The following is a 27,928-nucleotide window of genomic DNA, read 5'->3' on the forward strand; positions in this document are numbered from 1 at the left end:
CACATTTCCAAGCGAGTGCTGACATTCTGATAGGAATACCACAAAGTAGCACATCATGGTGCAAGCTGAAGAAAAGTATTTTTGCCTAGTTTTCATGTTAAAATTTTAGGGAAAAGCAAAATAGGCTTCTAAGAGAGTCATGGATCCAGGAGTTGTGGTTAGGCAACACGCTCTGTGCTCTGCCTGCTTTGAAGATCAGCTTGGTTTTAAGTGCAATTTTTCTGTTTTCAATTAAAAAATGGGCAGGGGTGTAGAGAATAACCCCCCAGTGATTAAAGCAGAAAACAGAAAGCTCTGAAGATGCCTCCTGAAAGCCAGAGCCATCTCATGCCCCACACAACGGCGCAGTCTCTGCTGCAGCCACGTTCTGCAGCTCCAGACACTCACCCGCCACCGCCACTACTGCCACGTCCCGGCACGTCACCAAAGAAACCTGCCCAAGCCACAGAGACACTCGGTCACATCTAGCTTTATTTTAATCCCGTCAGAAAAGTTCAAGAATTACACCAAAAAATACTTCAGTCTCTGCTACCTACTGACAAAAAATACACCACAAAATTATAAACTGTTCAGTGGTTTGCTGGAGTTCTGATTTTTGCTGGAGGGAGTGGTTTGTACATTTTGGGTAAGAAATGAATTTACAGGTGGAAGGAGAAGGAAGGATAGGAAATCAGACAATGGCATTTGGCACTACATTTTTAGCTATGCTATACAGTTATTTATCATGATGCCTGTAAGGACTGAGGAGTTCTGCCCTCATTTACACCCTCTAGTGTCTATGTATGCAAAATGAAGGACAAAACTGCCCAATGCGGGGGAAGAAGGGGTCAGTTCCTAATTTCCATCCCAGTCTAGCCACAAATCTGAAAAAGCAGCCTTAGTACAATGTGAATCTTGCCCTCCATGTGTGCTCTGATCCTGCTGCTCAGCCTCTCCCTGCCTGCACTACTGAGCAGCAGAACCACCTTGCAGAAATGGGCCAAGCAAAGGCTCTAAAAAACAGAGAATCCTTTTTTTAAATTTTTTAATCCCATCAGTCTGTTCTAGTTGTACATGCCATTTGTGAGGAGAGGATGTTTCACACTGGCCAGGATTGGACTAAGCTTGGGGTCTGGTCTGTGTATGCAAGCAGAGATTTGATGGGATGCTTGTAATCTGAGAGTACACTATGGCCACCCCTCTCTAATTATCTGGAATGAAACTCTATGCTGACATATCTGAAGCTGAAGGAGGGAAGCTGGAGCATCCCATTTCATGGGTGAGATGAAAATTAGGGGCTGAGAAGTTAGAGGTTTAATACTGTTTTATACTATCACCACTCTTGAAAGGCTCCACATGTTACAATGGCATTTCTTTGTCTCATGGTGACCCTCTGGAGGGAAGCCTCATGTAACTTACCAAAGGTCATGCAGGAAAGCCAAGCCAGAAGCAGAAATGAAGTCATCTCCTAACTCCTACCTCTAAGCTCAGAAGTATACCCATGATTTCTCTACAGCAGTTTTCATCCTGCTCCATATCCACACTCCAGCCAGGATTTCAGCCTCAGATCCCAGCCAAGATCACCAGCACAGTGCAGCTCTCTACAAATACCGAGATCTGCCTGGATTTGCTTAGGCCACTGTGCAGGGGTGTGTGCCTATGTCTTTGCATGTGTGTATGTGTGAGGGAGGAGGGGGGGATGCTTGCATTTATCAGCAAATGCACACTGATACTAGATTGGATTTGACAGCAAAATATCCCCCCTTTGGCAAGCTAAACAACACTGCAGTGTCTAACAGGTTCTCTCTACCCTGTCTCTCAAAAGGATTTCAGCTTATTTTTCAGCATCTTAAGTCTGTGCCACAGCTCTCCAGCAATGATGAAACTTTGCAGGATTCTCTTTGCTGCTTTTATCCTCTCTGGCTGTTTATCTAATTTGCTTTTTTTGTTTTTTAATTTCTTTTTCTAACAAATAGTTAAGCAATGATTTAAAAATATTTTTACATCGTAAGGTACAGTCAACATCAAACATGCCTTTGTACAAGAGCTCGACTCGGTTACAAATCAACGAGAACAATGCACGAAAAGAAATATCCATTAAGATGACTCCTGCACTTGGGTTCTATTTATTCCCACCGTGCTGTTAGCACAGCACCCTCTCTCAACTAGAGCAATGCAGTATAGACATGGTGTTGTCCCCCCACCCTCCCACTTTGCCCATCACCACTCGTTAACTTTAATGACCTTCTGTCTTGGCAGCCTTGGCTTCATGGTTTACCGACCCTGAAGACAGCCAAGGCGATACAGCCCGGGAGCTGGTCTGCTTGGCCATGCTGTAGTGGCTGATGACAGTGTAGAACCTGCCCCGGGAGTTGGAATCCTGTGCGGAGTAGTACGCGTCCAGCGAGGCCGGGATGCACCGCTTATGCTGGAAAAGGGGAGAAAGCAAGAGAAGTAAAGCAGGGTCCCACCAGCCTGAGGTTCTCCCTTTAAAAATCTCTGGGTTAGGTGTTTGCATGTATGATGTTTGACTCATATGCCTCAGCGAGAGCATCTGCTGCGCAGCCCCTACTGCCTTCCACCAGCCACGTGGGAATGCACAAAGTTTAGACTCAGGCAGCAGCCTTCCAAACCTGTTGCTATTGGCAACCCTGATTGCAGGCTGATTTCATTGCTGGATTGGAAACGAAGACTGTAAAATAAAGATCTGAGGGGTTTGGTATGTTACTGGCACATACAGAGATCAAAGCCCCTTGCTGGTGTCCTAGTGGAGTACATGGGGCAGCTCCTTCCCTGTGCTGGACTGAAAGCTCCATAGAGTGAAGTCCAGATTTAATCCCCAACCAGGCAGAGGACTGACAGAGGCTGCTCTGTTACTGTGTGTTATCCCTGACCTGTAGGACGACCACCTTGGATGGGGATGGTAGGAAGCACAGCCCAACTGGCCAGCCCTTGTCAGAGCTTCTCGTCTGTGCAGACACTGCCAATGCGTCTCCTCTGCGCTACTGTGGGCACTTGTGTGCTAAGAACTGCACAGAGAAAATAATTCATTTTGCAACAGCTGTAAAAGGGCAATGAAATAGTAAAAATGCTGGACAGGTTGGTATTCACCAGATTCAAAGTAGCACCAATGACATAAAGGGCCTCAGGTATGATTATTATTAAATGATGAGGCTCCTCAACTCCCACATCAATGTGACTAGCTGAAATCTGAGTTCAAAGCCTTTTATCTTTTTAGAAGTTCAGGTTTGGATCTGCTTCTGAAATTCATGTCTGAGTCCCAACTTCGCTTTTATATAACCTAAGAGAATATTTCACAACGACTAACACACAAACATGCTTACTCTATTTTCCAGCTCGCAGAATAACCTCGGTGTGGTCAAGACTCCTACGTGTTTATGAGTTTATTTGCAGCAAAGAGTCATTGAACTGTTTTGCAAAAGTTTTTTTTGTGTTTTTTTTGTTGTTGTTTTTTAAATCTCAACAGAGTAGACAAACAGTTCTCTGCAAATATTTGATATAAAACCACTGGGCAGCGGGTTTTTAGCAATTAGGTTACATGGTTTTGTTCTTGATGGACCTCAAAAGCACATCAAAAAATGAACCCCATAGGCAAATTTGGATTTCTTTGACAAAGGACACATGTGCCAGCACTCTGGGAGTTTGCTTTGCATTAAAATGTACAACAGTAAACCTCAGTCGCTTAAATGTGTGGGAAGAAAGCACAGGATTCCATCTGCAATAAATCCATTCACAAATATGAAGGATTGTTCCTGAACATCTGTCTGTAGTGTTCACCAAATGCTAATCCCAACAATTACAGTGTAACAGTAGCTGATGGAGGCAGATGCAAGTCCAAATTTCCCATAACACTTTTCCCATTTCAACACATTCTTGCCAAATGTTCTGTTTGGCCTGGTCAAAAAAGCAGACTAGACTGTAACCATGTAGTCAATTAGAGTATATCATTATCTCAGGCAATTCATCCATCTGAAGTTTCTTACCTTATAAACAAATCCATCTGGGCAACTGTGGTCGTAAGTAAAGGCTTTGTATACCACAAGAAACACTATGCAGGCAAGGAATGCAAGAGCCAGACTTATGAGAATAGTGACCTACAAAAGAGGGATAATGTTACTCTACATATGTTAAAATGGCATATGAGCAACCTCGTAATTAAATGACTTATAGTAACATCCATCCTAACAGACTGCAGTCTTCACTCCACTGTGCGGTACTTAACTAAGCATGGTAATTGAATGAATGCTAGATCTAATAGCCCCAAATTGTCACATCATTTCTATCCCCCTACAGACCTTCAGGAGTGCACGTTCCTGTGTTTAACCCACTGCAATAGATTCTCCTACGGCATTTGGTCTTCTCAGAGACTTTGTGTTCCCATGCTCTCAACTGAGATCTCTGCTGGCTCAGCAGGATTCACCAGCAGCCAGAGACTCCACATTTAGGCCTGATCTGTGTGATAAGCTGCTTTACAGCCATGGCAAGAAATGCTTTTCTGATAGCAGATGGAGGTAGGAAGAAGGAAGCCTCTGTAGAACATGTCCCTTTGTGCTACCTGGGTGACGCTTCAAGGCTAAATTGCACCTCGAGTAGCTTACAGAAGGGAATCCTTCTCAATCTATCAAAGCTGTAAAAGGAGAACAGCCAACCACTGACAAAGGCCAGCATGTGTGTCCCACCGCGTGTCCAAGAGCAGGCACGCAGGCATTGTGGCCGCTGTCTCTGTAAGCATTCCAGATCTCAGTGCTGGAGTTACCGGACACAAACAGGCCCAAGTACTCCCTCTCCTCACTCCCAAGCAGGCTGCACCATTCTGTTTCTTTGTTGCAGCTCCCTTCTTTCAGCTCTTCCAGGTCCCTCCTGGATTGTTCACTTAACAGCTAGTTTGCTGTCCCCATTCAGATGTCTGGATTGAAGCCCTGACCCTTGGTTGTAGCTGAGCTAAAACTTGTGTCCTCCCTCAGGACTGAGTAAGAGTCCCAAATGCACTCTTGTTCATCTAGGAAGAGGTTCAAGTTCATAATCATCCCATCAGGGAAGTTGCACTTGGGTGTATATTTTGGTTTGAACACCTGGATGAGTACCAGCCCCATCTCCATTCTTTCCTTCCTCAAAGCTTTCTTGGTTCCAGCTGGTAATTCAGCAAATGCCATGTAAAAGGCTCTGGACTTTTACTGCTTAAATTACAGCAACCCATCCTGTTGAGACTGCTGTCTCACACTGATCCGGATTGGCACGAAAAAATCATAATCCCTGGGGCTTCAGTGTTACCATGCAAACTGGGGCTCATAATCAAATGAACTCACTTACTGAGATGATGAGGGTGGGAACAGCAATAGAGGATCATTTAAGACTGCTGCACAGCCAGCAGCGTGGGCAGTGAGCAGAGGCAGCTCAGCAGCTTCCCCCGGCTCGCAGGCACTGCGCACCAGCAGCCAGGATCGTACAGGAGGTTTGCCTGCACGGAGAAGGTGCCGCAATGTCCCCGTGTCTATGAGCCTGTGTGGGAGCTTTCGCTGAGGAAATTGCTACAGCAAAATACCGAGGCATGGATTTACAGGAGGGACCGGGATTAATGAGGCTTTTGCCTACCCCTAGCTTCAATCTGTGTGCCCCTGAACCCCACTTTTGCACCACAGCACCAGCAGCTGAGCCGAGGGCTGCAAATTCTCCTTCGTCACATCAAAACCGGTCCACTTGGAGAACCACAACGGTAGGACCAGGAAGGGACTGCCTGCTTACCACTGGCTAACACCCCTGCCTGCAGGCACTTTCCCACCGTACCATGCATCTGCTTATCCTCATAACCAAAACAGACCTCCAAAGTATGCCCTCTCCTCAATATCATGGCTGCCTCCACCTGTATGAAAGACGATCATTATCACTTACTGCCCTAACAAGGAAAAGCAACGCTTTTTTCATTTCTATCTAGTTATTCAGCTATTGTTCCACCCTACCTCTTTTTGTTGTTAAAATTATGTCACAATTATCTTTATTTTCTTGTACAGGTGTCCAAGGAAATTCAATAGTAGGTACAGGCAGAAATTGTATAGGAGATTGATTGGCCATGGTGGAAAGTGGGGAAATTCAGAGATAATTCCTGTAGTATAGTGATTAAGTTTGTCAGGAACAGCAGGTAATAAATAATAAGCTGGACACATCTCAGAATTCATCAGTATAGTATTACTAATATAACAACAATATTATATAATATATCAATAAAATATATTAATTGCTTAATATTAGTTCACACTGAATTTTGCTCAAATTCTCTCCTTTGGTCATTGACATGGCTGTAATTCTGAGAACCTGTAAGATATGCAGTCCCTGCACAGACTCAAAGGGGCCACCGTAATTGCTTGCAGTGCAGGAAGGGACTTCTCCCCCTCATCCATCCTGCACTGCCTGGTGAGATGTATTCCTAAGCACGTAGCACATTGGGACTATTTCTTAGAGAAGCTAAATCAACCCTAGCCAATGCTGGAAGATCCAGAACTACAATCTTGGTGTCTCTTTTAAGACCAAAAAAAAAATAAAAATAAAAAGAGTGAATTTAAATCTTCATGTATGATGTCAAATCTGACCCAACACATACAGTTCAAAACTCAGGAGAGAGAGGTATGAAGATTATATCTAGCAAGAGAAATTCATAAATTCATTGTTAAGTCAGAATATCTTAGAATAAAAGTGTAAAAGGGTACGATGATTGGGTAAGACTGGGGCTAATGGGCTTTTCCAGTGGTGACCAGTTCACTGCAGCCCTGACTCTCCTTTTAGGATGACTGCCCAAATTAACCTCCTCCTTGGGGCCTAATCTGCTGCAAAATGGGTCAATTAAGCATAAGGCAGCCGTAGGAGGAGAAGCACTTACTGCTGGATCTCATCAGAGAACACGTGTAAGAGAGTCCTGGTGTGCTGAAGAGGTAGCTGGTAAAAAAGTACAGTTGTATGAATTTCAGTAGTCTGACCAAAAAAATATGGGCTCTACCTCCTCTCCAGCAAGGCACATTTGCCTGCAAGTTTGAATGGAAATATTTCAGACCAGTTTTATTGTAGCCCATGGGTTCCCAACCCAGGGAAGCCATATCCCTTTTCACAGGAGTGAAGAGGTAGAAGCCTCAGTTGGATTCAAAGGAGGTGGAAATAGAATTTTCCATGATTTCTGCCCCCAAGAGAAGTCATACTACACCTGAAAGAAATGAAAAAATGTCACTTTGAAGAAGTATAGTCAAAAGGAGAGAATTCCTGGATTATGTATGACAACACTCAACCTTATCCAACAGCAGAGCTGCAAAAAAGATCCTTCTCCTGAAAGACCCAGCTCTGGCAGGCCAATGTGGAAGAGCATTTCCCTCTGTAAAATAAATGTCCATCAACTCTTCTCCATTTAAAAGAGGAGCATAGTAGGCCTAGTACCTCCTCTCGTAACAGTTTAAGTAGTAATGCAAAGATGACAATGACACAGGTCTCCTTTGAGGTTAGTTTGAAGGCACTAAAGCAAGACATACACCTTGGTCTACCAAAGCCAGTGTTTAGAGGGCAGTCCTGGCTACAAATTCAGCAAGTAAGAAATGCTCAGCTCTCCAGTTTGGTTTGCTGTAATTACAATGTACAGTGAATGAAGAAATCTTGCTTGGATTAACCTGGAGAAAAAAACTTGGGCTCACATCAAAGGAAGAGACAAAGTGAGCTGAAATTACACCAAATACCACCCAGGAATGCATAGGGCATAACTCAGTGAGGAAGTACCTCTCGTTTCTGAGAAATACGAAGGTGTTCATCCTCTAGCTTTCTTTAGCAAATACAGCCTTCATCACAAGGGCTAGCAAGAGATGCACACCTGCAGGTTGCACACCCTGTGCACACAATTCCTCCTGCCCTAATGTCTGCATGGCACCTTCCTCCTCCTCCTCTTCATCACAGTTTCCTCCAAATGGGGCTGACTGCACCTAAAGAGGATGTGAAAGGGGAATGTCCCGTTGGCTGTGGGATGTCTCCCTCACCCAGAACAAATCTGTCTGCCTTCCCCATGAGCTGCCACGAAAGTGGCTTTAAATGCTTCTCATTCTGAGCCAGATAAAATGGCCACGTTTTTCCTTTAGCCTTGAAAAATGGAAAGAACTGAGCTGTCTGGAGCAAGAACGAATGTCCCTTTTTTTGTTAAATCCCCTGTACACGCACAGCCTATGGAAATGACCATTAGTAATGTGATTTGACTGGTTCCTTTCATCTTGTCTGCCCACTGAGCACCTAAAAATAATAAATGCCCCTCTGCTCTGGCGCTCTGTTCCAGCAAAGTGCTGACACCCAATTCATTACCTCCCGGGAGCAGGTCCCTTCCGCTGAGCTTTCCCCTCCCTCCCGGGTGTAATTGAGCCCATTCTCACCTCCCTCCTGCCGCTTCACGCACTTGCAAAATTACAGTGTGACACAATATTACACATGATGATACATAGTGTAAAATTGCTCTAGGATGAAATGTCATGTAAGATGTTAAAACCCAGAGGAAAGGGAAGGGAAAAAAAACCACCCCCAGATATTTCGCCAAGCCAGAGCTAAGATCCACCTCTATTCCAGGGAATACTTCATTAGCATTCAAACACCAAAGAATCACAGGGCTGCAATACCTAATAAACCTACACTTTTTTTTTTTATGAATAACATGAACCTTGGCAGTCCCTAAGCAATATAAACACTCACAGAGGGGAAATAAAATTTAGTGAGCAGATAAAACCTCGAAGTGCCGCAGGCATGAATCTGTCACGTGTGACTGCTCGAGTGGGTAGCTGGAGGGCAGGATTTGCCCACCCCTTCCCCAAAGTCATATACAGCTCCCAAAGGCTCCCTTAGGAAGGGAGTGCTGCAGAGAGAACATCACTACCACACTGAGGAACTCCCCATCCACCAGAAAACATGGAAAAAGGCTTGATCTAAGGCCCCTGACTTCGATGAAGGCTGATTTCATTTGCTCATCAAGAAGAGCGCACTTAGCTCAGTTCTTCCCCATCCTTCCATAGATGAAGCACATACTGCATTTTCACAACAGCACAGATTAAAAAATAAATAAAAAAAAACCCACTCTCATCAAGCAACAGGACATGTTTGCCACTAGGTTTTGCTCCAGTGAGATGATAAATTGTAATGGTGTTAGCAGTGTTCCTGTCAACCTGGCTTTTCGTACTGCCCGTTGAAGTATCTCTTCTGTTCTCTTTGATTTCAGCGACTGCCCATTATTATTTTTTGCCTCAAAAAATTCCTTTTTTCCACTCTAGCTGCAGAGAAAAAGCCTCATTTAAAAGCAAACCAGAGAACAATGCCACATCCAAACAGCAGGGCATTCCTTAATAGCCACTTCCCTTCTACATTTTTATTCCATATTGTCTTCCAAATTTGTATTATTCTTAGCCAAAAAAAATATCCATTCTGTGGCCTTAGTTTGCAGAGAGGATACGCACCCTTCATTCCCTATGGGAATCAACAAGATCAAAGAGCAGCAGGTCCCTCCAAAACCCAAGCCTTAAGGGCTTTGGCTTGCACAGGGGGGTTTGCCAGCCCTACTGGTGACCTGCTGAGCCACCGAGCCCGCAGAGAGCCACACACTGGCATTGGGCTGGTACTGACTGCCACGCAGACCAGTGAAGAGCCTTAAGAGTCCTGGGAAATCTACATCCTCTGGACATACCGGGGAAAAATAAAAAAAAAAAAAAAGGAAGCAGAGAAAGGCAGATCCTGAGCTGAGGCTGATGGGGTTACTACTGCATAGAGCAGATATTCATAAGGAACATTTTTCAGGCAGTGCAGGTGGGGGAAGGGGCTGTCAGCAGATGGCAGCTCCCTCAAATTTATGCACTGTTTGAACTGAGTTGACAAATATTTTTTTTCCCAGTGGGGACTGGATGCAGACTGCTCTCTGTTAGTATTCAGCATCCAACCTGTGCTGGTGAGTTGCGGGGGTGTGGGTTTTTTTTCCACATAAGCCACATATTACTTGCATTACCAGCTAGAGGAATATAACTTATAATCATGGCTCTGGTGTCAGGGCTTCTCATTCCACCTTTTTTTTTTTTTTTTTTCCCCACAGGCTCTGCTGATGATGTCACACCCTGTGAGGACTCAGCATAAAGGTAGTAAAAAAAATAAAATAAAAAATAAAAAAATGGTTAGGGAGAGAAAAGAACATGAGCATTCAAATGCAAGCCATCTCACAATGAGACACAGAAAATTATGTTCTACAAAACTGTCCTACTGAGGAAAGAAAGGTCTGTTTTTTCTAATTCAAAACACAGTCATAATTAATCTAAAAGATTTGCTCTGTACAATATGGTCAGCAGAGGGAGCTCAGTAAGATTCCAGAAAGATTAGGCATTTATATGGAGATCCTCCACATGGCTTAAGCTAGGGCTCAATAAAACAAAAGGAACAGCCCCACCAAGTTCCCAAATTTGATAAATTGAACCAGTCAGTCAGATCTAGACCCACAAAAGCAGCTGAATGTCTAAATCTCCTTTATTTTCCTACACTGCAGTAGTAATTCGGCACCATCTGTAGGTGTCTTCAGAGGGGTAAGAAATGGTCCATTCTGGGCTTTCCTACATTGCTCTGACATTTCTGGTTCTGGGTCACTAAACTGGGTTTCCAACTCAGAAGGGCAGCTCGTCTAGTACAGCCCTGCAATTCCAGTCCTCCAACACTAAGGCTCAGTCCTATCACAGCCCGTGCTCAGGCAGCAGCCTTGTCATCTGCTGCCTGAAATCCATTCTGAAGATCACTGTGCTGCCATTTCTCTGGGGGGAAAACAGCTGCACCGAGTCCAGCTTTGGAGGAACTCAGCAAGAACCTCCTGCTGTTTGCACAAGCCTCAGGTGTCCAGGTGTTTAAATCCATCCTCCATTTGTCACAAAAATGGAGCAGCTCTCAGAATGCAAACAGACAACATGATCTCTATCAATCTGTCTGAAGAAAGCTGCAGAAAATCTCTCCAGTGCTCATGCAATTGGTGTATGAGGTTAGAGAGCACAGCTTTTCATCCACTTGGATAGGACTTGGATATCATCAAACATGATATCTGTTTTTTTCTAAACCTGGCACATAGCTGTTTGACTCTGGATACCTTTCCCACTGCCCAGAGCACTCAATATATATGCTTATATATGCTTAAGACAGCAGCCAGGAAGAAGCCACAGCCAGGAAAAGCACTGCTATCTACAGAACTGTCCAGACAAGCAGCACCCAGAGAAGAGTTAATGCTCTCAGAGTGCACAGAGTGGTGTGCTACTGTCAAGAAGATCTGAGCTTAATTCCTGGGTAAAGATTATTTACCATGGAAAAATCCCTGGAAATTCTCCACTGTTTTCCTAATCTTATCAGCTGTGATGGAAATAGGGGACCTTGGGAGCCAGATGCCTCTGTCCATTCCTGCACTGCAGTCTCACTGTCTTTGCAGTCAAGTTTGTCCGGAAACGATGCCACTGCAGATGCCATGTCTGGTTCTCCAGGATACACTCAGTGTTGCTGGGTATTGGGAAATTTCATGACCTTTAATAGGCAATTCAGCTGAAGAAATTCTGTTGTTTTTAGTTTTTTTCTTTGTAAAGTAATTTTGCCTCCAAATGAGGCAAAATTTGTTGTAAACAAAAATGGCAGAAATTCCATCAAGATTATTTTCATACGAGAGTGTAAGAGCTATGCTTGGAAAAGCTACAAGGCTCTTTCAGTAGTTTATGCTAATGCCATTCCACCTGGAAATCTCTCAACCCATTGACAACCTAGTTAACAACCTAGAATAAAATCGCAAAATCATCAATCAATTTGCCAGTGAGCCAGTCCCAGAGCTCCTGCTGCTCAGTAGAAATTTTTGAGCTCCAAGGGCATCTCACTACACTATCATATGCTCATGATCTCGTTATAACAATTTATGCCTGACAGTGAAAAATTTAGGAGAGCAACTTTTTTCCCTTCATTCCATAACTTCTTCTATCCGATAATTAGATGTAAGATTGACAACATTAAATCTTGACATGAAAGCTACACCTAAAGTGAAAGACTCTGGAGCACGTCCCAGCTCCAGATTCAGATGTCTATCCTGGCTGCCTCCCACCTGTAAGTCTAGATGAAATCCAAATATGAACCATCCCAAAATCTGAATCCTGTAAGAAAAAACAAACATAGGCACAGAGGGAGCCACTAGGTGACAGGTTACTCAGATGGACCCCAAGAAGAGTTTCTCCACTGTCTAGACTCAGCCAAGGCAGTGTAGGGCACTGCACCCCATTACACAGACTGATCTGCTCCGCCAGTAAAACTCATTTGGCTACACTTCTTCGAAAACGGCATTTCAGTCTTGATTTATAACAACCTTTTTGTAATAAGTTGCTGGTTTTGCTGATTTTCTGAGAACAGCTTAACCTCTGAATTTTGAAAGGCTAAGAGGAAAAAAATGTGGCACAATTGGGTCTTTATTTTCCTGGTGCTGTTCAAGAAGATGTAGGATTTGTCCTTCATTATAACAGCACAGCTTTATTCCGGATGGTGTCCAGATTCTCAAGTAGCCTTTAAGAGATGCTTTGTCAAAACTATGGGAAAATACTCCTTCATGCTACATGGCTTTTTACATGAAGCTTTGGGGTTTGGATTTTTACACCTGTATCTTAGAATCCATGACCATAAAACAACTTGGCCCCAATTCTCCTAAGACCACTGAACACCAGCCAGGAGGATGTTATAATCTTGGGGTGCAAAACCATCTCACATCTGTTCCATTATTTTATGGGTTTCCTTCAGTCCACACAGCCCAACAATCAAAATACAAAGGATTTACAGGGAAAGGACATAGAAAAGAGAGGGTCATCTCTCCAACTACCCTAAGCTCCAAAGGCATCCACTTGAAAAATCATTAGTTATCTCCAAGCCAGTTTGCTATCTCCACCATGTCCTTTTTGGCTCTACCCATTTTTCCATACACCACTCCACCACATCCCCTCCTGTGAACCTCTTCATGTTCGCAAATCTTTAAAAGAAGCATCTATCTGCTGAGATGGCTAGGTACCCACCAGCAATTCCTCTGCTCTGTGCCTTGTAAAGCTGTGAGTGCAGCACGAGTGTGGAACAAGAACACCATGTTTCTAAGCAATTTGTCAAATAATTAAATTATGTGCACAATAACTAGCTGGCTCAATTATATTAGCCAGTCTCCATCATGTAATATAATTTCTAGTGGCTGTTTAGGCACTAATAGCCTCAGATCTTTTTAACTGTGCCTGGTGCCAGCTGCGGTCTGCATGATGCCTTTCTGTGCCAAGTTAAACCCCTTGAATGGAAAATTCATGGCTCAGTTTACAAGCCCCTGTTCCTTATGGAAGCTCTGAAATGCCATTTTCAATGAGGATGCTTCAACTGTTGAATATTAGTGAATTTCCACTTAGGTAAATAAAAAGCTCCATTTGTTTTGCTTTTTCTTTTCTGCCATTTACTGCCATTAAAAATGTTTCATCTGTTACCTTAATATAAGTTCTTTGGAAGACAAACCAAACAGGGTTTTTTGCCTGCTAACAACAAGAACTTTCCAACATGTCCCATGTTACACATGACACACAGATTTTTAGCATTCAAACCATGTTCTGTGTGCAGAAGACTGGATGACTTCTTCACGAGCCGCAGTGGTGCAAACAAAGTCATATTTTGAGCTCTTTCTGTTAAAATGTAAAGCCCTTCTCCTTACAGCAGGAGAAGCACAGTCCTTTATGCTCGGAATAGACTGGTATATTGAGATGCTATACAATTGCTTTTGGGAACACCAAATAAATACATGGTCTTTTGGGCAGAACATAAAGGTGTTAAAATGTCTTTTTTCCCTCCCCCTACAAGATTTTTTTTCCCTTTTTCAACCACATGAGCCTTCCCTTCTCATTTGTATTACTCTGATCCCTTCAGAAGAACATAACAGAGAAGCAAACACACAAAAATAAAAAAGTGGGCTGAACCACTGCTTGTAATGGTGCTTTTCTTCCCAAGCCCATGGTCCTATTCACAAAATGGTACGCCATTTCATGGAAACACGATCTGAGCAATTCTGGAAGAGGCTTCCTTTCAGATTAATAGTTTGAGATTTTATTTTTTTTTCCCATTTTTAATCCAATTAATGGGATTGTAGTAGACAGCCACATCATCTCCACAGCTAGCCCCTCCACAGTGACGTACTGCAATTTCCCATTGCATTGTGCAAAGTCCTGGCTGTGACATTTCCTCCGGTCATTGCAAGCAGAACATGACAATGGATGCCTCAGCTCATCAAGAACCCTTTTTAAATGCATTAACAGGAATACAAAATAAATCAAGTCATCAATAAAATGTCTCCTTGCCTACCCTTTGCCTGCCAAGACTCAACCTCTGAAGAGTCTCACGCATGCAAAATCTTCCCTTCTCCCTGCTTCCCTCCACTGGATTTGGCACAGGGAAAGTACTAGGAGCTCGAGTAAGAACAGGTCCAGGGATTAGCACATGGCAACAGATTTGGGAAAAGCTGGTTTTGTTCCTTGTTCCACTACCAGCTTTCTGTGAGACCTGGCACTCACTCAGGTCCAGCTCCACCGCTTGCTGGAGTACCGCTGGTACTCACAGACCCTCTACAAGATCCACCCAAAGCTGCAAGCATCTTTGTCTCCAAAACCTTGGCCTTCTCTGGGCCCCCGTCTGCAAAACCACCCAAGCACTGACACCATCCCACAGCTGAGAATTGGGCAGGCTCTAATGAAAATCTGAGGTCTGTTTCCTTTACAAAATATCCCTTTTGGGCAGGACATACAGGACAATTCTTGAAGCAAACCTTTCAGTATTGACGTATTAAGGCTAAGGCACAAAATGGTATTCCTCCAGGCACATTTTCCTGTGTATTTGCCTCTCCAATCTTTTTTCTGTATTTTGATTTTACGTGTGACACTACCATTTTCCACATTAGCCACCACAACGGGAGACTGGATTTAAAAATGCCTGGAACAGTTTAAGCTCTTTATACATCAGGGAACAAGATAACTTTCCCCTTCCACTCCCCAGTCCCACAGAAGGTCAAGCTTGCACATATTGAAACATATTCATTCAGTGCACCCTTGTGGTTAAAAAAAATCAATTGAAAGTTTGTTCTTTCAAAAAGGTCAAAATAATCACATGCACTTCAGCATCTATGTCTATCATCATGGGTCAGGAAATAAAGCTAATAATATGGCAGCATTCATGGTCCAGTACACCCATTTATCTTAAAAAACTTATTCCTATTATGTGGGTGCTTCAGACAAGGACAAAGTGAGGACTTGGAGAGCTAAGTGTTCCCTAGGTAACTTATGAATTAAAAGCCTTTCTATTTTAAATTAGAAATGTGAAGCTTTATTGCTGCAAATGACTTATAAAAGCTACTCTTTTAAAAACAAACAACAAAAATGAATAATCTTGCTGATTATGATCCCTTCAAAGGCATGAGGCCAGTTCCATTAACTGTGGATGTGGCCCAACAGGCTTAATACATCTGCAAGTACTAACAAGAGGGAGCTCAGGTCTGTTTAACATTCAATCAGCAGCCCATGCTGCTTTATAAATAGAGAGTATTAAAACATTACATGGAAAAAATATATGAGTGAAGCATTTCACTTCCCTGATTATTTTTTTTTTTAGCATTCTGTGGTTTGGCTGCAATACTCCAAATGCACTTCACAACAGTCAATAAACTTTGCCTTGGATTCAGTCAGCTGAAATCTCTTCCCTCTCCATTCCATCCTCTTTTGCTACAATAGCCAAACTAGCGTTAAGCATCTTTCATTCCATCTCAAATGCTGACAAGAAAATTACACAACAAATAGGGTTTACTGTGGGGCAGCAGAGATACCAGAAGGTACCATGGCATTGTGTTGTTGAAGACAGATGCAATGTAAGAAATCATTTGAATTAAATGGAAGCTGCGATTTCTTTTTGTAATTAGCAGAATTACTCCCTGCAGTCCCTTATGAAAATCTTTGTCATGCATTTTGTTCCAAAGAAAAGGGTCAGCTGAGGTTTCTCTTTCTTTTGCTCTGTAACTCCTTTTTTCCTCCAATACAACACAGTTTAGAAAATCCAGATTCAGCAGGTCTACCTCACAAGCTTTTAGTCATGTGAATACTCTCTGTGACTTCCATTTTTAGACAGTTTCTGCATAGCAATTAGCTTTTTTTTCTCTCCAAAAAATCAATTAAAGAAAAAAAATAACCCTGAAAAATTCTCTTCAGCTGATTATTCTGTCAGTGCTCACAGGTGGCAAAAAAATATATATTTCAGGTGTTTTTTCTAACTTTGCAAAAGAGTGAGTGTGTGTGTCTAACAAAGAATACAAAACAATAACATATGTTAAGGAATGATCCATTTCATACAAAAGCCATATCTTTTTCTTTTTTTTTTTTCTTTATTTTGTAGGTAGTTCTCAGCCTGGTCTTACAGAGCATCCTAGTTAAATCAAAATATACTTGTCTTTTGTGTGTTTCAGACATGGAAACTCTTTCTAGCTTTTCTTCGGATCTAACCTCTACCAGAAAGCAAGGTCTTAGCTAGAAACTTTCATAAAAATCTCAGACTTTTACCCAGACAGGAGAATGGAAAACTTGCAGGGTTTATAGTACCATACCTAGAATGTGATCAGAAATATCTGTTTTCTACCAGCTGAGCCACAAATCCACACTCAGCTCATCCTCACAGCTCTGAATTGTCACTGATGATCACAAATGGCTCCATCAATCTATCTCCATGCAAGCTGTGAGGCTAGCTAGGACAGATATGACCTAGCCTCTTCTCTTCCTATTACAGCCAGAGGAGGAGAAGAATGATTGCTGAGCTGAGGCAGAAAGATGATGAGCAACATTTCTCATTTCCTTTTATACACATCACAAGTGAGGGTCTGAATCCATGCAGGTGCTGGTTTGCATCAGATATAAGTAGACACAAGGCCAGGCAGTGGATTTGTGAATAAGGAGAAACCATGAGCCTCTGCACTGCAGTGAAAAATATTCAACCTCCAAAGCCACCCCAAAGCTCAGGCTCCAGAGATAAGTCACTCCATCACTGTCTGGAGAAGACAGGTGAAGTCTTCCACAAGCCCCTCTTTGAATACAAGGCTCAACAGGAACCCACAGAGCATCCCCTGTGCTGGTGCCAGTGCAATAAGACCCCCAAATGCTATTGTCAGTGCTCACGTGCTCTCCCGTAACTGCCCCCTTTCCAATTTTCCTCCACTTTGTCCCTTGCTCTCCAGGATCACACAGCCCATCCGAGAGCTGCGCAGCCTGGAAACATCTCAGCCACATTAGCAATTACCACTAAAGTGAGAAAAATCTCTGTGTGTTAGAGCGTGTTCCCTCCCTCAAGCACCACTCGCATTAGTCAGTGTAATGGGATCTTTCAGCAGCCACTCTGCATCTTCCTGATTACTGATGTGATGTGGCAGTCACCATGGTAACATTGTTTTGTTAGTATTAAAAAGCAGTAAGGAAAATTGTCCTGCTCGCATTCAGAGAAGCCCTTTCTCCATGAGTTATTCCTGCCCTGTGGTAACTTAACAATTGAAGGAACCTTTAATTTTATTTAGCTATTGAATGGGCACGATGAAATGCCCCATGCTATTTTCCTGGGATTCGTTCCTTTGCAGGTTAGAGGAAGAACCATGAGCATAAAGCAGTAGCCTACAGGTGGAAGCAGAACATCCTGTGGAGAAATTTGCAGGATCAGGCTGGAAAGGCAGTTTGGCAGTTGGGGGGGGGAGGGGGGGGGAGGTGGGAAGCAGAAAAAGAGGAATGCAACATTTTCAGAAGGAGCAGCAGAGCAAGGAAGAATTATCATCTACCCATCTGCAATGATGATATGCCCTTTAAAACTAAGGGCAGGATGGACAGGTAGATAAATATATGCATTCAGGGAAATGATGCATTTCTCAAAGCGATGCTCAAGGTGAAGTCATTTGGCAGAACATCTGCAGAGGCCACACAGCAATGCCCTGCACCACACTGTAAAAGACATGTAGTGCTCATGGCTCAGCAGATCCTACCTACAAAAATAAAGTGATCGAGACCTTCTCCTGCTCAGGAGTAAAACTCACCATCTTCCTCCACAGGCATACAAGCCCAGGACCTTCCTTTCCCTCTGAATTTCAGTGCTTGCCACATGAGGATCCTCCAGCTACAAGATGCAGCTGAATACCCTGGGGATTCAATGGGTCACATTCTAGTGGTGCAAGCACAGAAAGCATCTTCCATTCCAGCAGAGCTGTTACCAACAGGAAATCAAGCCCTGGCCCTGGCCCAGAAAAATCTTTCTTAATTAAGAGCCAAGTGTTTCAGATACTGGCTTGTTTTTGATAATGAACAGTTCTTGCATCATAGTCAGTTTTGTAGGGTGTGGCTGGAGACAAACAGATTTTGTTCTACATCTTTCACATTAGGTCAGAGGAAAATAATTGCTTCAGTATGAGTATTTCAGTAACAGAAACATTTGAATGAGTTCCACTATATTTTAAGAACCTGATGAAAAGTCTGTTGAATCATTACATCCACTGGATATTGGATCTGTACGTTAGAGCAGTTTCAGGGTGGAGGGAGGGGAGAGGGTTGATCTAGAGATAAGAAATATATTGTCACTGCATACTCAACAGGAACAGATTACACAGCCAGTGACTCTGAAAATGAATCTTGCCAACTTGCAGCAAAAAGAGTGAAGTTTCTAGTCTTCTTCAGTGAAGCAGGGATCAATATTTGCAGGGGATTTTTCCCACGTAAATAAGTTGCTCACAAGAAAATATCTTCTTAAATATCTCAATTTCTCCCCCATACACCCACTACCAACTTGATCTGCCGAAGAAAGTACATGATTTAATTATTCCAGCTCTGAGGGACTGATAACTTCAGTTTTCTTTAAAAAAAAAATCCATAAAAAGGAAAGAATTGTGGAAGACTTGATAAGTCATAAAACTATGGCAGGTAACTATCACCCAGCTAATGGTCATTAAAGCACCGTCTTCCTGGAAGGGCAGTATTGGATAACTTGGTGGCATTTAGCAATAACAGAGGTCAAACTGGTTACACATGAACTTCATAAGTGCCATTTGCACAAGCAAGCAGCTGGCAAGCAGTTACATGTGTCAGCCCAGTTCTCTGTGTTGTAAACTTTAATAACCCTGTGCTGAAAGACCCCTCGAGCCCAGACCTCGGTACTACTAGGAGACAGATACATCTGGGCAAACCCTGGGCTAGCACAGGCCTACTGACACTCTGGAGGTCTGAGTAAGTGAAGTGCAAAGATCCATTAGCAACCATTCTCCAGCTTGTTTCCTCTTAAGCAGGATGCTGATGTCCTGAACCCAAGCACCACCTAAGTGACAGTCAAGAAAGTGGGTAAAAACCCACTCCTCACCTCAATGCTTCTGACTGGTTTCTGTGTTATTCTGAGTAGTTGGAAGACAAAGGGAGTGACTGGAAACCTTGTCCTCCAGAAGTAACAAGACTTTAGATTCAATGGATAATCTGCTTGAAAAGCAAAGGTGCATTTATTCTCATTTCAACACTGATAAAAAGAAATAAGGGCAGAAACTCACTGAAATAATGTTACCTGCATGTAACCTAATGTTACCTGCATGTTGTTCTCAAAACTGTAATGTAGGGTATCATTGGCAAAAAAGAAGCAGTAAGACCTACCTCAACTTGCGCAGACCTAGATGCATTGCTCCACAAAGGAACACAAGAGAGTCATCACATTTGCAGATCCTTTCTAGTCCATCTTGGTGTCGCTACTGGATGGTAAAGCATGGCAACATGCACTGCCTTGAAAACATGCAAAATGGAAGGCAAACACCAGAAACTATTCCCCTTCAGACCGAGAAACCCTGGTATACATTATAACTGCAAAAAAAGATCTTTGCAGTTCAAACACTTCCTAGAGGGACACACTCCAGAAGTATAAACAGTCTGGAGGAGGTAACATCTACAAATCACTGCCAGTCAGCTTAGAAAAGCTGTTGTCATTGCTTCTCTGTGGAGGAGTCAAATGATAAAAGAAATGTCTTTTATGTATGGATGGCTCAACCACAACGCTATTTTAACATCGTTTTCTTGTAACCCATCTACACACAACTATTTAAACATTTGTTATAAAGTATGTATGGGGTGACTCATCCAGCTGAAGAATAAGCCTAATTGGTCAAACTTCCAGGGCACTGTGTGCTGAGCTATAGAGAATCATACTCTCATCTATTAGGAGATGTGACAAGTTGCAGAAGCTATCTAAAATTCTTGGAAGAGGTAGTGTGAAATAAGAACCGTTGCCTAGGGACAGTCTCTTCTTTACAATAATTAAAGATCTCAGATCTGTACTGTTCTGGATGGATGAAAAATATGCATGCATAAGCTTAGATTCTGGCTTTGGCTTGCTCATGCTAGAAAGTTGTCTAATAATTTATTAGCCTCTTCAATAAAAGATATCCAAAAAGCAGAATAAAGGGCATCTGTGGATTTGACTGCCATGTTCATAAGGTCCCTTACTTTCCAAAGAGATCTAGGTCTTCTTTGTCATGCAGCTACAGCTCAGAAAAAAAAAAAAAACTTGGGAAAAGTTCCGTGGGAATGTTCCCATACCAAGTGACCAGAAGAGTGAGAAGAAAAGTACTTCATAGATTGAAACTGGAAAGATGTTAAAAATTGCTCCAGAGAGATACTGGTGCGTGGGGAGCACAGGTCATACATATGGAGTCCCAGCAGCATTTTTCTACACACACTCTTTAATGACAGAGATTTACTTTACCACATTTTTGTTTGAATTGATGACAATTTTACTCTTTGGGTGAAAATTAAAGTACAAGACATCTCACTTTGTATTCTCCAAGATGCCAAAGCAGTGTAATGGCAGATAGAAGAGGATCTCTTGGCTATTTCTTCACACTCTCATACTGTCCTGTCTGTTTCCCCAGCATACAGGTACCAGGCTGCTGAGACACTCACTCCTCATACACAGGTCAGTAGAACTGTAGTATCAAAATGGTTCCCAATCAGAACCCTTGAATTTAAGCATTACTGCGGACTAACACTAGCTGTACATTGTGTGGAAGAACATTCATGCCCATACACGTTACTGGATACAGAACTCACATATTCGGAGTGCACTAATCCAATAGCCTGGCTCAAGTATAGATGAATACTTTAATCAGGGCATTAGCAAGAAAGTGTGGATGATATTTCCAACACACCATATACTGGAAAGCTATACAAAGCAACAAGCCAGCAACAGGAAATACGATGATCTCATTTATATTATTTTTTAAGCTTGTAAAATTGTATCAAAACTGAGATAATAAAAGTTAAGTATTTACTGTGATTTCCTCTTACAAAAAACAAATGTATAATGATTTCATCAGTACCAGATAACAGCCCTGCTTATAACCAGAGGGCAGTATTTTTAATAATTTCACTAAAAATATGCACTGGTATAAAAATGTGGTGCAATAAAAAAAAGTACAAAAGGTAATGAAATATTACCTATTATCTCAGCTCATTTTTGTCAGGAAATAATACTACAAACTTAATACGATACATGGAAGCCTTATGAAAAGCAGGCAGGGAGAGGCTTATCGTCTTATCCAGCATTAGGCTAGAGGCTGAGTGATTAATAAGTTGACATTGAAGAGCACAGAATGGAAATCGTATGGACTTTAGGGAAAGGAAATAGCTTAAAAACGAAACTGTCATGCTGCCAGGCTGTATTAGAAGAGGCACAGCTTCCACAGCCATCCCCACCATGCAGCAAAGGGGCTGGCAGTGCTTCAACCTCCAAATTTGTGCCAGTGCAGTGCATGCTGCTGGAGCCCCCCACTCCCCTGTGCCTGCTGCTGTGTCAGTCCTCACATGGACAAAAGCAATGGCAGAACAGTACAGAAAATAGGAGGGGAAGAGGGAAAAATATATCAAAAAGAGGAGTTTGAATGCAAGAGCAAGTTGGGGGGGGGGGTGGTTGAAGAATGGGAAAAATAAGAAACCTCATAGAAGGAGCTAATTAAAGGAAATTTATCCTTTGCAGTAGATGAGCTACACCTCTAACTTCTGTGCCTCCACAGTACACAGTGTGTAAGGATGAGATTGCAGGGCTAGAACTTTTAAATACCTAATGATGCACTGTCACTTGCAATATCAACAATAATGTCATTTATTGCACGTCACCACCCAACACATCACTTCCTGGAGACTCCACATTTTACTGTTTTTTCTCAGGCACATTGTGTCTGGTTCTGATTTGTAAGTTGTTTGTACTAGAAAATGTCTGTTGTGGTTTCCAAGACCAGGGATTTAAATGTGGCTAATTAGCTGTTTACTTTACTAGTGGTACAAGTGAAGCTTCACTATTAATGGTAAATAGGTACTATGCACGCAATAAGATCAGTGAAGAAGTTAAAACAAAATCAGCATCATGTAAGCTCCTGATAAGTGATTTAGATCAAAATACATGATATGCATTAAAAAAAAAAAAAGGCTACAAACATTTATTTACAGACATCTTAAGAATAAATCATGGCTTTAAATATCCTGGTTAAAAGCAACAGAATTGTCTTTGTGAAATATATTAACGAGTTTCCGGAAAAAAACAGAAACAGTACTATTCTGTAGTATTTCAGAAAAGAGTAGCTGAAAATTTCTCCTTTCAATAGGTTGAACAAGACTCATCTTGAAGTTTGGGTCTTGAAGATTTGGGTCTTAAAGACTCATCTTCCAAGAAATAAAGAATGGTAACAATTTTTCCTGGATCACATTACAATTTTGAAAGTACTAGTTTTCTTCTAAGTTGTCAGAAACTAATTATAATAAACTTTTCTACGTCTTGCAAGATTAAGAACTGGGCCAAATGGAAGTTACTTGAGTCAATTATTCAGTTACTTGGGTCAATTCCTGGTAATTCTTGAGGATGATACCCTTCTGTAAAAATTTATAAACCCAATCCCAGCTTTTCAAGTAGCAGGGCTATTAATTAGGCACTGCCTAGTCTCTACCTTTTCTACTTACATCGTTGATATTTCCTCTGACTTTGGAAATGTGAAATCAGACCTTGCATTTTTTCAACTTACATGCTCTGTGGTTTAGTAAAAGTATCATCTTTTCAATGAAAAGGGAGAAAATACTAGCTGCTACATGTTTGGAGTCTAATTTTAGGAGGAACTGAGCCATTCTAATTTGCTGCAGTCAACAGGAACTGAGAGCACTCAATAATTCATGAGTTTCTTTCCATGTTTCAGTAGAGCCTGTTGAAAATTTCTCAAGGAACCACTTTTCATCAGAAAATTTCAATTCCTGTGAACCAAAACTGCTTACAGAACAGGATATGCTTGGACACATTCTAATATAACTTCTTTTATCCATTTTGAAATGACTTTTCATCTATAATAAAATAATTACATAACAATAAAATATTTTAAATATTAAAAGGGTTGCCTGACTACACACACACACACAAAAAGAATTTTTGAAAGATGACAAACTGTTTCCATCAATTTTCACTGCTTTTTTTTTTTTTTCTGTTAAACACAAATGTTTGAGGGGAAAAAACGAGATTCAAACTTTTTTCACTTCCATTTTGGGCTGGAAAACATTTTCATAACTTTTCCTGGGAGAAGAAAATCATTTCCTACTGTATATCTTGTTATGAATGTATTTTCATATCTGTTCAAAACAAAAAACAAACAACATAAAAGAGCTTCATACTCATGCAGATAAATATCTCTTTGACCTTAGTGATGACTGGAGTGTTAAATTTGGTGTGTCTTTACCATCCCTTTGATTCAGTTATTTTAAAATGAATGGCATTTGCATCAGGAGGCACCAAAAAAAAACATTTCTTACCTTTAGTCTTTCTGTTACGCCATCAGTGAAACTGACTGTGAATTCAGCAATTTTGGGCACTCTGAGTTTTCCTTTGTTCTTCTGGTCAGGCTGATACTCTGTTCTTGTTTTCACAATTACCTGGAAAACATCAACACTTTTAAGGTTCCTGCCCATAGCATGCACTTTTTTTGTTATCTAAGCCTCTGCTTTTCTATTCTAACCTTCCCCTGAACCTACAGAAGTATCTTATAACCATAAATTAACACAAACTCATCATACCTTCAGGAACTAAAAGAGACAGATAAATAGCTGTATTAGAAGATAAATAGGCAAGCAGATAATACAGACCTAGGATAATGAGTTTATCACACTGAGTCTTAAAGTAGCTGACAGCAAAATGTTTAACACCCACTTTTAAGGCCAGGCACGTAATTTTTTGTATCACATTCAATGGGCAAAACATGTAGAATAACAAACAGTCCATCCATCAAAGATCCTCACTTATTAAAAGCCCCATCCTAAAAAGTTCCACTGAAGCCAATTTAAATTTAGGCCATTTGGCCTCTCATTTATTCAGGCTCCAGTTTATTAATATTAATCTCATACTATCACCTTGGGTTTTTCTCAGGAGATCTCATCGCCATTTGCTAACTAATCCAGCTCCTACTGATCTTGTAAAAGTGAGGTGGCTTACACCAACGGAAAAGCCTGTAAGTGGCTTTTAAAGGGTTTGGACAAATTACCAAAAATGCATTTTCAATCTATATTGAATATATATGTAAACTATTTTGGGTAAAAGCCACCCACTATAAGCATGGAAAATATAACACTTAATACCAACTCCCAGATGGGACTAGCAAAAGGAATGTGTTCTGAAACTAATAGCCCTTCTGAGGTGTGAGCGTGTCCATCCCATTACACATGAGAATCCTAAAGGACTGCCCATCCATGAGCCTATACAGGTAAACAGTGTGAGAGCATGCCAGTATAGCTGCACTGTCCAAATCTAGCTCGGAAATGCCAGAGAAGGCAAAATGGCCCTGTCCTCAGCCCTGGCAAGGAACTGGAGCTCATCCCTGGAGAGTTGGGGTTGTGGCTATGATTCCCAAATCAGCCAACGTCCTCAAGACATACAACTGTTTGGTGTGACTTTCAAGGTTCAGAGAGGTTAAGCACAAAAGAACAGAAAGCACATTGAAAATCTCCATCCCAGGGCCAACACTTCCACTTTTTGGCCTCCCATTCTGAACTGCAAGACTATGCAGTTGTCAGCCTTGCCAAGGTGAAAATAAAACACTCCAGGAGTTCACATGGGTGTGGCAAGACTGATCCTAAAGACCTTTGTTAGAAACAAAGTTTTGAAGGTCTGTAGGAAGATTATAAAGTGATACACAAGATTGAGTTATTGGCTAATGAAGAATTTATATCCAAATGAAGACAGTAAAGTCTGGTTTGGAGCAGAGAAAACCCTAGGTATTTAATTCTCCTGCACTTAATGCCATGTGAAAATCAGAGTGAGAGAAAATCAGCATGGAGTCATAAGCCAATTTTCTCGATTCAAATGCAAATCATTAAAGACTGATGAATATTTACATCCTTCAGTGAATCCCTCTCAATAACATTTATTACAGTAGTATTTGCAACATTAAGACTTGGGAAGAACAAGATAAAAAAGCACTCAAACGTATTCATGTTAGCATTTTGGAACCTGGGATTTCTGATGACACAACACAGATGTTTGTATATGACACATGACCAGGCTTTCTTCAGCAGGTTTGGGATGAACCCTAACACTACTAATACCCTACTAATGAACTGACCTCTATCATGCTCTAAAATGCAGCACACTTTGGACCAAATGAAACAAAGTTCTCTCTACAGTCAGGACAAGCTCATCCAAGTTAGTGCTGACTTGTGAACAAATAACAACGTCGCTCTCTTGCTCAAAAGAAACCAGGTGTGCTAGGACTACACACAGCTGGGCCCTAGCTTTCCAGTCTCCTTGCTGGCCTCTTGCAAACCCAGTACAGTAAGTTATAGTGTAAGCCATCAACACCTGCCAACCACAGTTCAGAAACTGCACTCATTTTGGTTTTAAACTTACCAGCCACAATATCCAATTGTCACAAATCCATACTTCCTGCTTGATACACAAAGTTGTCACCAATTAAATCTTTAAATATATATAAGAGGGTTTTCCCGTGAGCGCTAGCATTAGGTCTTAATGAAGGGCCATGAAACCAGAAAACAAGAGAAAAAAAAAATTTAAGTCTTACTTGTTTCTATATATAGTTGACATTTTCTTCCACTCTTTGTCATTAACCCCAGCTTTCTTACTGGTATTTTTTAACTGTCATTACATTCAATCAATATCCTGTAAGTAGGACATTTGAAATATGTGTCTCCATACACACATGAGACTGAAAACAAACCCACCCAACCGTGCACAAGGCATCGCCTTCAAGTCCAGTAGCAATGTCTATCATGTCTGTGAATAAATAAATAAGATCAGTCCCCAGCCAGAGCAGAGGCCACTTGAAACCCAATTCGCTGACTGTGCCAGCAGTGAAATGTGTGTGTGTAGAGCCACAGCCATCCTGCCGGTCAGTGTTTTGCAGAAAAATTTGCAGGCTTTAGTAGAGGAGCTAAGACATACCTTTGCTAAATGCCTTTTGGCATCGCAAAAACTAAATAGCTGCTCTCTAAAAGTATCTTTGCCAGACACCTGCTGGAATTACTCAGCAGAAGAAAGACAGGGCAGTCAGTAAGGTCTCCTCTTTAAAGCAGAGCACGGAAATAAAATGACAAAGGACAAACAGAAAACTGAAAACCTGTAGTGTGGGGATATCACTCAATATTGTGGCAGTAAGGATAAAAATGCAATTTTGCTGAGGGCACTGGGTGCACATTTAGAAGAAAAGACCTACCTCTTGTTCAGTCGCCTACAGTCTAAATAAATAAGCCTGAGTACAGATCCCACTTTTGCAGCAACATTCACCCCCTCCATCCAACAAGCTGCCATCAGGAAGCCCACGCAAAGGCTTTTAGAAATTGAGTTGCATTCATCAAACTGTTTGTGCCTCCTGCACTAGTGAGAACACCCCAGCCAGGGCTACCTCGGCAGCATCCGGAAAGAGGAGCGAACACTGTCAGATGATACCCACACACAGACACACACACACAAAGAATAACAAATCTCATAAAGAAATCTTTGCTACATTTTTAGCATCATTGTTTGTTGCTGTTTTGGTTATTTCTGTTTTCGCTTTCCAGCTTTCTGATTGGGGTTGTTAGGGTGGGCAAGATTTGCCTTGCCCCTGTTCCCTGCCTTTGCTGCTTTTTCACCTTTTCTTTCCATTTTGTTACCAAGAAAAAAATAGGGGTAGTTCAGTCTTCCAGAAATTCTAACCAAATTGCTGTTGGATGTACAGTAACAAAAACCCCACTGCCTCCACAGCCAGCACAATGATCAGAGCTCATTTATCACCAGCTGCCCAAGAGCAGTTCCTTCAGAGACCAGGATCCTACTGTTCCTGTGCAAACAGGGCACATTCATCTCGCTCCGTGGCAGGTTTCTTCAGAGAGGTACTGGCGTTTATTACAAACCATAGCAATCACAATGATCCTGATTCCCTCTTCTTATACGTTTTGCAGCTTTGCTGGCTCCAGTACGGTTGTTCTTGATTGAAACCGGTGAAAGGGAGTATGAAACTGGGGTCCTGTGTAGGTTGCAATTCAAAGCAAACTGAAGTGGGAGAAATGGCAATCTCCACATTCCCTTCTCTGCAATGCTGTTACAGTGGAAATGGACTGCAGTAAGGGGGTAAATACCAGAGTTGGCAGCATGGCTTGGCTGTGCTCTGGCCTCATGAGTACAGACCATATATGCAAACAATCAAATCAGTGCTTAAATGGACAAGAAGTCTCTTGAACAATCTCAAAATAGACAATTAGCCCCCTCGCCATCCCTAACGCAGCAACATCGCTCTACCTATTCTCTCCCCTTGCCTCCTTGAGCTCTCATCTCCTGCACACTCCCTAAGCCTTGCCTTAACTCACAGTGAGGA

General features: G+C 41.9%; 1 protein-coding gene across 1 annotated transcript in view; it reads right to left on the reverse strand.

The window, feature by feature from the left end:
• Positions 1-453: 453 nt before the first annotated feature.
• Positions 454-27,928, reverse strand: part of NSG2 (neuronal vesicle trafficking associated 2) — a 37,751-nt gene continuing 10,276 nt past the window's right edge. Inside the window, exons 3-5 of the mRNA XM_067005592.1 lie at positions 23,880-23,999; positions 3,984-4,094; positions 454-2,407 (exon numbers count right to left, since the gene is read on the reverse strand). Of these exons, the coding sequence (XP_066861693.1) occupies positions 2,216-2,407; positions 3,984-4,094; positions 23,880-23,999 (423 nt within the window). The 3' untranslated portion in view covers positions 454-2,215. The remainder of the gene's footprint in view (positions 2,408-3,983; positions 4,095-23,879; positions 24,000-27,928) is intronic.

The sequence above is a fragment of the Anser cygnoides genome, chromosome 14 (assembly GCF_040182565.1).
Source record: "Anser cygnoides isolate HZ-2024a breed goose chromosome 14, Taihu_goose_T2T_genome, whole genome shotgun sequence".
Lineage (NCBI taxonomy): Eukaryota > Metazoa > Chordata > Aves > Anseriformes > Anatidae > Anser > Anser cygnoides.